An 11,422-nucleotide genomic window follows, 5' to 3' on the forward strand; every position below is an offset into this window, starting at 1 on the left:
AGGAAAAAAAAAAAAAAAAAAAAAAAAAAAAAAAAAAGGTGGGAGAACAATGCAGCACGCACTCACTCGGGCCTGTGCTCACGAAACAGTAGGGCCGGTGGGGTTGCAGCGCCCCGGGTGCCCATCCTCGGCGCCCATCCTCGGCGCCACTGCCCTCCCAGACCTGCAGCGGACACTGTGCTGACTGGGGCTTTACCGTTTCTTCTTGCTCCATGTGCAGCCAATATAAGGTGTTGGTTGCATGTCATAAAACTTTATAAAAATGGTATCATATTGAACATATCCTCCTGCAACTTGCTTTTCTCCCCAGTGTTAAGCTTTTTAGCTTTATCCATCTTGCTATATGTAGCTCTAGTTCATTCAGTGAGGGGGCAGAATGCTAACTGGGTAAGGTGCAGAAAATGATTTTCCCTGTTACATTTAAGGAATGTTTTCCAACACCAAGATCAAAAGATTGCTAAGTGTGTTTTTTCCTTAAAGGTTGGAAGTGTTACCACCGTAAGTCTGTAACTCCGGCAGGCGCGAGGGAGAGATCTCATTTGTTTTCCATACAGATAACCTGTCCGGCACCATTTCTTGTGTGGTCCACCCCTTCCCCACTGTTCAGCACCACCTGCAGCACGTCTGGGGGGTTCCATCCAGGGGCCTATTCCTGGCTCTCTCTGCTCCACTGGCTTCTTTGTGCTGTCTTCACTGAGGTACAAGTCTCAGTAGCTGGCAGGACAGGTCACCCCCACCAACTTCTTCAAAATGCACTTGGCTATTCTGAGCCGTTTGGTCTTCCACGTACATTCTAGGATCAGCTTGTCGAGCTCCTAGGTAAAGTCTTTTGAGATTGTTACTGTGATTGCATTAAGCCTGTACGTAGTTTCTGAGAGAATTAACATCTTTCCAATATTGAGCCTTCCTGTCCATAAATATGGATATCTCTCTATCTATCTTTTTAATGCCTTTCAATAGAGTTTTCTACTTTACTTCATGAAGGTTTTGCACCTCATTTTTCGTTATTTAATAATTTTATATTTTCAGTTATTGCTAATGTATAAGAATACAGTTAAATTCTGTATATTGATTTTGAATTCAGCAACTTTGCTGAACTCTGACTCTAATATTTTCTGTATATTCACCTGTGTGTTCTGTGTAGACATCTCTGTCTTCCACAAATGATGGCAGTTCAGCTTCTTTTCCAATCATTATAAATTTTTGTTTGATTTATTTTACCACTCTGGCTAGGACTCCCAGTACAATGTTGAATAACAGTGGTAAAGATGTGATTCAGGCTGATGGTGTCCAGCATCGGATGAGCTGCTCTTAACCAGAAGGCTGGAAGCTGGGGATCCTCTAAGAGAGCATCTCCCTTCAGCATAGTGTTTCTTACATGGCTGTGTGCGTGTGCATGCGTGTGTTCACATGGCAAGGTTGGTGCAGAATAACCAGTGATCTTTTTCAAACAGACATCTCCCTAGACGTGAGCTATCCTTCCCCCATGGAGAATCACTCCTGTGTTAAGATACCAAGAATAATGGAAATCTGTTCTATGTCTCAGGTGTGATGTGATAGAAAAAAATGTGAGATCTACTGTTTTAGAATATAATGCCATAATGTGTGCAGAATCCACATTGTTGCAAAAGATGGTGATCTTTGGAGTATTTTGAGAAGGCATGAAAAATGAAGGCCTTGTACCAAAGAACTTGTACAGCGCCTCACATGCAAGGGTACTGAAGAGGGGCCATTTGATTCTCTGTCACACATGACCATTGGGCTGTTTGAATAACAATAATTCCTGACTTGTGTTTTTTTTTTTTAATCTTCCTCTGCCAGAAATTCATTTTAACGAGCAGTGCCAGTGTCATCTTTGAGGGCATCGACATCAAGAATGGAACCGAAGACCTCCCTTATGCCGTGAAGCCCATTGACTACTACACTGAGACTAAGATCTTGCAGGAGAGAGTGCGTACCTTAGAACTGGCTGAGCGAGTGGGCATCTGGAGGGTTTAGATGCTTCAGAAAAATATCTATGAACATATGAAGCTAGTATTCTGAGGCCTAACTACCTAACCTGGGAAGTAAAATTTGTGGGTGAAATTAAATTTTAAACATAACAGAATAGCTTCATGTGGCAAGGCACTGTTCAGAGTATTTTCCAAGAACGGCCTCGTTTAAACTTCACAGCAAGTTGGTTAGAGTGTGGTGCTGATTAACACCAAGGTCCAGGGTTCGATCCCTGTACCAGCCAGCTACCAAAAAAATAAAATAAAAAATTTAAAAAAAAAAACTTCACAATGATCCCATAAGTGGGAACTGTTACTGTCACCAGATTACAGATGAGGACACTGATGCGCAGCGAGATTCAGAACCTTCCTGAGGCCGTGCAGCTACAGGTGGCCAAACCCAGGCAGTTGATCTCCAGAGCCTGCGCTCAGCTGACACTACACGAGCTTCCTCGCTTGCTGTGGGAATCAGAAGTCAGGAGCAATTCACAATGATCCCAGGCATGCAGGCATGACTTGGGCTGAATGCACGAGGAGTGGCTTTTCAGCTGCACACACCTTCCTTGTGGCACTCTTGCTCACCGCCCTTATTTTTTAAATAAACAATGGAAAGATCTGGCTTTATTTCAAGGGAAAGTACTTTTCCACTTGGCCAACCAGCTTCATCAAGTGCCACCTGATTTTAGTGTGGCTGCTGGAGCTCTGGAGATCCTGACAGCTGCCAGATCCAGGTCGAGGATGTCACCCTGAGGCCCTCCTGAGCTGCAGACTGGGGTACTCCTGAGCTCCAGACAGCTCGCTTGGGTAGGGTAGCTGAGAGCTTACCTCGCCCAGGTGTTTGCAGTGCATCGCACCTGCTGAGGTTTTCTTTCAAAGCCAGTACTTACTGAACTGGAGCTCAGCACTGGACTGGCATGAGGCCCCCTGTGCTGCCCAAGAGCCAGCTGCCTCCTGACTGTAAGAACTTCAGTTATCCCAGAGACTTGCGCACACTCCTCCAAGGTGCTTGGGACTCCCACCCAGGGCTTGAGCACATGTAGGCTCAGGAGCTTCAAATGGCAGCCTTGGCCCAGACCATCTGTATCTTGTACACATTGACTTTTGGGTCCTCAACTGGAAATAAGCAAGGCCTGTAAATGACTCCAGCAGAAACTCATCTGGAGCCTCCTTTCAGGCAATGAATACCTGCTGTTGGCTTTAAAACCTTACTCATAAACCAAATGTGGTGTTGATCTAGGACCCCTTCAGCTCTTCCCTTTAATAATAGAGATGAGCCTTCATAGAGGTCATTGGAAGACTTATTTAGTCATTTCCCCCATTGCCACAGGGACCAGAGGCTGGTGGAAGACAAGGGGCAGCTCTGGGAATCTGTTGAAGAGGCAGCTTCTCCATTGTTGAACAGCTCTGATCATTATAAACTCAATCAGCAAATAGCTCAAAATTGCTGGGACCAAAACACATACAAGCATGTTGCCACCATAGGGTAGAAGTCGTAGGTGACATGATAACAACGGTAATTATACTTAAAAAGTGTATGTGCATTTACTGAACCAACTGACATGAGTCATCTCGTTGAATCAGCAAATAAGCCCCATCAGGGTAGGTACCTTTGTGATCTCCATTTTTACCAACGATGTCACAGATTTTTCAGGAAGTTTTGTTACTTTTGAAACAAAACCTGTTTCTGTATACTTAAAGCTCTTCAGTTCTAGTTTGTCCATTAAGCCACACAGAGGATATCTCTTCTCTCTGCCCGACAGTGGTAACGGGAGGAGCAGCTGCCGCTTCTGGAGCCCTTGCTTAGTACCTGCCACTGCTCTGTGGCCTTTCCAAGTATCAGCTCGTTTCTCTCGCTCCCCAGCTGCTGCCCTGTTTCTCACACGACATGGCCTTCAGCCCCTTCACCTTCTCAGACAATTCTTCTGGGCCCACTTGGATTTATCAGAGTTCTTGCCTAGGAGGTGGTTCTCAGAATTGACAGGAACAGCCCAGGCCTGGTGGAAACGTGCAGTCAGCACGTGTGGCTTAAGTCAGGAGCCCCTCTGGTGGCAGCAGCCTCACCGGAGGCTCACGGCTAAGTTGTCAACTGGAACCCTCGGATCTTTTCCACAAACTGCTGCCAAGGCACATCTTTTCTTGGCTGTACGTGTGCATTTTAGCCTTTGAACCCAAACCAGGCCTTTCTCTTTGATGTTAGTGGCTCTTCCCCAGCTGCCTCTCCTGTGTTTTCAGATTGTGGTGGGTCAGGGAGAGAGGATAGGGATAGAGAGGTGGCCTGGAATTATATCAGTGACTGATGTGGGCTGTCGGGCCATGACATCTCGACCAGCAGAGTGCGTCGTCTATCTGGCCCCAGCGAGGGGCCGTCTTGGCTCAGGCCAATGAGTTTGCAGTGGACACATTCTTTCTCCTGCTCTCTTCTAGGCAGTCCTGGGTGCCAATGATCCTGAGAGGAACTTCTTAACCACAGCCATCCGTCCTCATGGCATTTTCGGCCCACAGGATCCCTATTTGGTCCCCGTCCTCATCGAGGCAGCCAGGAAGGGCAAGATGAAGTTCATGATTGGGTAAGTCAGCCCTCAGTGCCTCTTCTCCACCCCTGTAACAAGGGTCCCTCACACTGAGAGGGCACTTGCTCAGGAGCCAAGCAGCTCTGTAGCTCTTTCCTTATGTGGCCCTCTTAGTCTGATCAGGCTGCTATAACAGAAAACCTGAGACTGGGTAGCTTATAAACAACAGAAATGGATTGCTCACAGTCCTGCGGGCTGGGGCGTCCAAAATCAAGGCGTTCACAGATTCCGTGTCTGGTGAGAGCCTGTTTCTCATGGATGGTGCCTGCTATGTGTCCTCACATGGCAGAAGGGCAGACAGGCTTCCTCAGGCCTCTTTTATTAAGTAAGTAATTAATTAATTTATTTTATTTTATTATTTTCTTTTTTAAAAAAGATGACCGGTAAGGGGATCTTAACCCTTGACTTGGTGTTGTCAGCACCACGCTCACCCAGTGAGCCACGGGTCAGCCCTTCAGGCCTCTAAAAAGGGCACTAATCTCATTCATGAGGGCTCTACCCTCATGATCTAATCACCTCCCAAAGGCCCCACCTCCTAATACTCCTTGCACTGGGGATTAGGTTTCAGTGTATGAGTGTTGGGGGGACACAAACATTCAGACCATAGCGGTGACCTTCTCTACGGCTCTCTGTATCCATTTCTTGTGGTAGCCATAAGAAACCACCACAAACTTAGTGCTTAAAGCAACTGAAATTGATTCTCTCACAGTTCTGGAAGTCAGAAGTTCAAAATCAAGGTGCTGACCCGGTGACTTCCTTCTGGAGTGTCTAAGGGAGAATGTGTTTCAGGCCTCTCCTCCAGCTTCTCGTGTTTGCAGATACGTCACTCCTATCACTGTCTCCATTTTCACATGGCTGTCTTCCTTGGTTTCTGTGTCCAAACTTCCCTCTTCTAACAAAGACATCCGTCGTTGGATTGAAGGCCCGCCCTACTCTAGTATGACCTCATCTTAACTAATTACATCTGCAAAGACCCTATTTCCAAAAAAGGTCACATTCACAAGTTCCAGAAAGATAGGAGTTTGGGGAGAGTATTTTCAACCCAGTGCACCCTTTCAGGTAGTCTGGGAAAATATTTGTGTCCCTGTTTGGAAACCGAATGAAGAAACAGGCTCAGAGGAGAAGCAGTTGGGCCAGGGTGAAGGGCCACGGCTCAATACTCCTCGTGTCCAGGTGGGGGTGCTACATTCCTCCTCCAGGAAAGCGCAGGTGGCGCCTCTGCAGGTGACCACATTTCTTTCTTCTCTCTTCTTTCTTTTCCCCCTCTTATCCCTGTGCCTTGCCTTCCCGTTTCTTACTCAGCCTCACTGCCGCCCTGACAAAGAGACTGGTAGGAAAATGTGAGACCAGAGCAAGGCATTGGTCCAGTGTATCCTGGGAAGGGGTTGAAGAGCTGCTGCCCAAATTGGAGCTGAAGCAGACCACACCAGTGTTGGCCGTGCTGGAATGCGGCGGGCAGGGATTTGAGCTTTCATTGGTTGACCTGTAAATACTCTACTAGCCCTGAGGGCCCCAGGAGTCCTGGCCCACTGCACATCTTTAACCATTATAGGTGTCTAGCTGTACCAGGGCCTGACATTGTCAAGGCAGGTAGCAATGTTCTGCAGGTAGCTGTCTCTCAAGTGCTGGGCCCACATGCAGGGACTCCACTGGGCTTGCAGCTGAGCACGGCCAGCACAGATTGAACCATTCTTTGTGCACCTGCAGAAATGGGAAGAACTTGGTGGACTTCACCTTCGTGGAGAATGTGGCCCACGGACACATCCTAGCTGCAGAGCACCTCTCCCAAGACGCGGCCCTGGGTGGGAAGGTAAGGCACCTGTCTCCCAGCTGGGCAGCGCTGGCCTGCCACATCCTGCCTGCACCACTGCCTTTCTTCGGCTTCTTCTCCCTGCCATTGGGTTTGCTGGCACATTGCCCCTTGTGCGGAGATGGAGGCCTTCTAAGGGGGAGTACGATATCATTGCAGCATCACGTGACTTGGGGCCCAGAGCCGATGAGCTGGGATTGGACAGAGACTCAGGACCTCTCCTTCCACTCCCCGGGCCTCCATGTTCTTTGTTTCTCACCCCTAGCCTTGGAATCCCTTGTGGCTTGGTCCTCTTGTATTCTCCTAAACGTCTGCTATTTTCCCACCTGTAACTTTTAGGGCGGTTGGGAGTAGGGTTGGTGTGGCTTTTGGTTTAGAACAAACATAGCATGTTGGAGAAATGTAATATGATCCATTCATTGCATGTGAAGATAAGAAGATGGGTTTTACTGTGATTAACAGTGTTCTGACAATGATTACATTAAGGAAGCTTCACTTCAAGTCCTGGCCCGTAGACAAAACGTTCATTGCCTGCCCTCTCTCCACCTCACCGCTGCCCACTTGCGGAGTTCAGGAGGCCCGTGAGGATGCAGTCTGCATGGCCTTCATATACTCATGTCCCTCACTTTTGAGCAGCTCTGCAAACGAGCTGGGCCAGGCAGGCAAGCAGGGAGTGGCCACTGGTTTCCCAAAATATCAGCTCTAGGCTGAGCGAGCAGCTTGTGGCTGAGCTCCGAGTTCTGAGCGTGACCCTTTCACCCGTCCAGCCAGGGAGGTGTTTCTAACATCTTGTTCTCTCGCCAGGCGTTTCACATCACCAATGATGAACCCATCCCTTTCTGGACGTTCCTGTCCCGCATTCTGACAGGCCTCAATTATGAGGCCCCCAAGTACCACATCCCCTACTGGCTGGCCTACTACCTGGCCTTCCTGCTGTCTCTGCTAGCAATGGTGGTCAGTCCTGTCATCCAGCTCCAGCTCACTTTCACACCGATGCGGGTGGCACTGGCTGGCACATTTCACTACTACAGCTGCGAGAGAGCCAAAAAGGTCATGGGCTACCGGCCGCTGGTCACCATGGATGACGCTGTGGAGAGGACCGTGCAGAGCTTTCGGCACCTGCGGAAGGTTGAGTGAGGCATCCGGTGACTGAGCTCTCTCCATGCATCTCCCAGCCAGTAAGTCTCTCCCCTGTGGACCAAAGGACTAACATCCTTCAAACGAGTTCCTTCTGAGCTGTGAGTCCTCCTGCTAGTGAGATGAGAGCACAGCCTGCCCCTTCCATGACCAGGAGGATGGCGAAACAGCAGACACTTCCTCTTTCATAGGATTGGATTTGGATTTCTCAAAGCAGGCAGCTTCATGTTTTACTGTTTTGTTCTTCTGTCTCTGTGTATCTGTCTCCCCTCTCTCTCTTCTGGGTTCCTTAGCATAAAGACCACCTGTGAAGTCAACCATTTTGTTACAGTGTCCTTGTACATAATCAAGGACACAGTAGGGAGAGGCAACCCATTTGCTAGTTGAGGCAGGGAACCATTTCTGTGCAATTAGAAGCCACTAGACTCTGTTCAAGGAACTACATCTTAAAAATGTCCTAGAAAAAAATCAGAAGATGTAAACACATGTGTGAGACTTCATATGTACATTTTGTATCTGCACAATTTGGAGCAAAAACTTAAAAAAGCTTAAAACAACTGTAATCCCCCCCCTAGTCCCTAGGGAGAAAACTTCTGGTCGATCAACTCCTTACATGCTTCCATGTTCACTCTCGGGTACTGTCAGCGTGCCTGCCTGCATTGTTTTTCATAAAACATTTCTCTTAATCAACAGAGTCCTGTTGTCATTTTTAGTGGCAAGGTGATCTGGCCCAGTGACATTCAGTTTAAGCTGTTTAGCTCCTCTCCTGAGGTGTGACATCAGGCTGGTTGGCAGTAGGCCAGGGAGGAGAGAGCCTACTTTAACTCCTCGGAGTTCGGGCAGAAACTCCATGACATGATCCAGAAAGGGCTGGTTCCTTGTAGCTCATGCTCATAGAATCCTCCAGACCAGTTTCCAAAGGGCATAGCACATTTAATAATTCAGCTTTTTCTGTTTTCTGGTGATGGTCTGCCTACAGAGCCTGGTTTCTTCTCAGACTAATTGAAATGTAATCTTAAAGAGTTCTGTTTTCCTCCGCATTTGTCCCAGGGTGGGGAGGCATCTGGGGATACCAGAATAAAGTGAAGGCATTGTACGTGCGGTGCAGTTTGTGTTATAGGAGTGTTACCCCTGACTGAGGAGAGGCTGCACTTGGCTGACAGGGCAGAGCACATACAGTAATGGAGTTAAGAAACATCCACAAGCCCCTGTGATACCGGGCAGAAAATGATCCACACACTTAAGACCATGTGGGGTAAGTTCAGAGGAAGGAAACGTGGCTTCTGCAGGGGCGGTGACACATTGAGCTGAACCTGGAGGGATGGATACACAGGCAGAGGTGTAAACCCTACTTGGCATTTCACGCTAAAGCAGTCAGTCTCCCATTCAGTTGCTTGTCATGCATAGTTTAATTAGCAGCATGTTGTGTTTTTTGGCGCCACATGAGATAACGCTGTGTCTTAGATTCAGCAAAGGACAGAAGTGACCGACCTGGTGGGGTGGGGGACAGGGAGCATAGGAGGTCAGTCAGCACAGATGTCAAGCTCAAGGTGATGAGCTTTATCTTTTAGGCAATGGAGGTCAAGAACCGAGAAAATCTTTCCAGCTGCCCTATGTGGAGCCTGGGGGACTGGATAGGAGGTAACGAAGACCTGAGCAATGACAGAGCAGTGGAATAGAAATGAAGCCTTAAATGGAAGCTCCTGGAAAGAACTCAGAGCTCAGTGCCTGATTTCCTATGGGGAGTGAGCGGGAAGGAGGCCAGGCACAGAAAGGGGGGATCCGCTGCGGTGGGTTGCCAGAGGAGGGTCTCGGGCTGGAGGAGTGAGGCTGGCAAACCTGCTGCCCTGGGCTCCGTCCCTGCAGCTGGCTCAGGGAAGTGCTAGCAGCTGTCATGGAAGCAGACACCCTCCCCATCCGGCGAGTGCTTTGGTCACTCCTCGTATTTCCCCATGCTCCTGACCCAGACCTATCTCGTCCCCTACACACATACACACTCATTCGGATCAAGTCCATCCTCCAGGAAAGCACAGCCTCGGTACCCCTGAGAGCTCATTAGGTCACCAGTCCTGGGGGCCATCCCCACCCGTTTCTTCCCTGACTGCGGGAGGCCTTGCAACACCGCTTACAGCAGCATCCTGGAGCATGGCCCCAGGCCTGGGCCTCTCCCCCGGGGCCCGAGCCATCTGAGAATCATGGCCAAGGGAAGGCAGTTCTCTCCCAGCTTGGGGACAGCTAAAAGCCCATTGCCAAGTCCTGCACGTCCACTGGGGTGATCTCTCATTGCAGTCCCTCTTCCTTCCCCATCAACACCGACCTAGTTCAGCAGCTGGCCCCGTCTGCACCTAGGTCAGGTGTCCTGGGACAGCCGAGCTGATCTGCCTGCCTCCTCTCTTGCCTTTCCTCCCATCGAGCCTCTCTGCCTCCAGGGTGTCCTGCCTAAAACAGACCTAGATCCTGCCTCTCTGCAGAAAGTGCTTCAGCGGGTCCCGACTTTCTCCCAACCCACCTTTCGAGATTTTTCACTGGGCTCCACTCCTGCGGTGTTGCAGCCCAACTGAGCCACACTTTCCTGCACACGTCCTGTCATACATATCCTTGCTCAGGCCCGTGCTATATCTGAAGGGATGCAGAAGTGACCAAGATAGAGCCCTTGCCCTCAGAGAGCTCCCCAGTCCCACAGAAATGAAATGCAGGAATTAATAACTCGGTGCTCCTTGCCTTAAGAGCAGGGGTCAGCAAACTATTTAATTCAGGGTCAAATCCTGCTTGCCACTTGCTTTGTTAATAAAGTTTTATTCATATGCAACCACATCCATTCATTTATATGTTGTCTATGGCTGCCATTTGCTACAATGGCAGAGTTGAGTACTTATGACACAGACTGTCCGGCAAACTAAGCCTAAAATACTTACTATCTCACCCTTCACAGAAAAAGTTTGCCAACCCTGCTTAAGAGTGACCGACAGGCCAACAAGCACATGAAAAGATGCTCGATATCACTAATCATTAAGGAAGTGCAAACTGATGCCATAATGAGATATCACCTCATACCCGTTACAACAGCTACTACACAAAAAAGTGCTGGCAAGGATGTGGAGAAACTGGAACCCTCGTGTGCTGCTAGTGGGAATGTAACACGGTGCAGCCACTGTGGAACCCAGTATGGCCTTTCCCAGAAATACTAAACATAGAACAACTGTGTGATCTAGCAATTCCACCTCCAAGTACATACCCCAAAGAATTCAAAGGTTGTTGGTTTTTTTAATATTAACATTTTATTTTTTTGTTTTGTTTTGTTTAAAAATAATTTAATATCACCTTCTCAGTACACTGTTCTCCCCCATAGCCTTTTAACAATTTGGGGCATATTCATCCAAACCTTTCTCTGTGCTCACACATATTCTCTTCTATCCTGTCTTTCTGTTAATTTTCTTTTTTTATTATTATTAGCAAATTCGTTATTACAAATCATAATTATTTTCTATGCCCCTTACATGACCAATCACTCCCCAACCTTCCTCCCTCCCTCCCCCCATCTCTAGTAGTCTTAGGTTCATTCTCTTCTTCTGGAAGGTCAACACATTATTGTGGTCTTTTCTTTCTATCTTGCTATCTATCTCTCTTTCTTAGCACCCAGTTATGAGTGAGGACATGTGATATTTCTCTTTCTCTGTCTGGCTTATTTCACTTCAGATGATTATCTCCAGGCTTATCCATGTTGCTGCAAATGGCAGAATATCATGATTTTTTATGGCTGAATAGTATTCCGTGGTGTATATATACCACATTTTCCTTATCCAGTCGTCCGTTGATGGACATTTAGGTTGGATCCATGTCTTGGCTATTGTAAATAGAGCTGTTGTAAACATGGGAGTGCAGGTATCCCTTCCACATGATGATTTCCACTCCTT

General features: G+C 48.1%; 1 protein-coding gene across 1 annotated transcript in view; it reads left to right on the forward strand.

Annotated features, from left to right (window-relative positions):
- The window catches only part of NSDHL (NAD(P) dependent steroid dehydrogenase-like), a 21,819-nt gene extending 13,215 nt beyond the window's left edge, over nt 1–8,604 (forward strand). Inside the window, exons 4-7 of the mRNA XM_008586587.1 lie at nt 1,822–1,950; nt 4,416–4,558; nt 6,269–6,371; nt 7,176–8,604. Of these exons, the coding sequence (XP_008584809.1) occupies nt 1,822–1,950; nt 4,416–4,558; nt 6,269–6,371; nt 7,176–7,508 (708 nt within the window). The 3' untranslated portion in view covers nt 7,509–8,604. The remainder of the gene's footprint in view (nt 1–1,821; nt 1,951–4,415; nt 4,559–6,268; nt 6,372–7,175) is intronic.
- The last annotated feature ends 2,818 nt before the right edge of the window (nt 8,605–11,422 follow it).

The sequence above is a fragment of the Galeopterus variegatus genome, unplaced genomic scaffold, assembly GCF_000696425.1.
Source record: "Galeopterus variegatus unplaced genomic scaffold, G_variegatus-3.0.2 Scaffold4033, whole genome shotgun sequence".
Taxonomy (NCBI): Eukaryota; Metazoa; Chordata; class Mammalia; order Dermoptera; family Cynocephalidae; genus Galeopterus; species Galeopterus variegatus.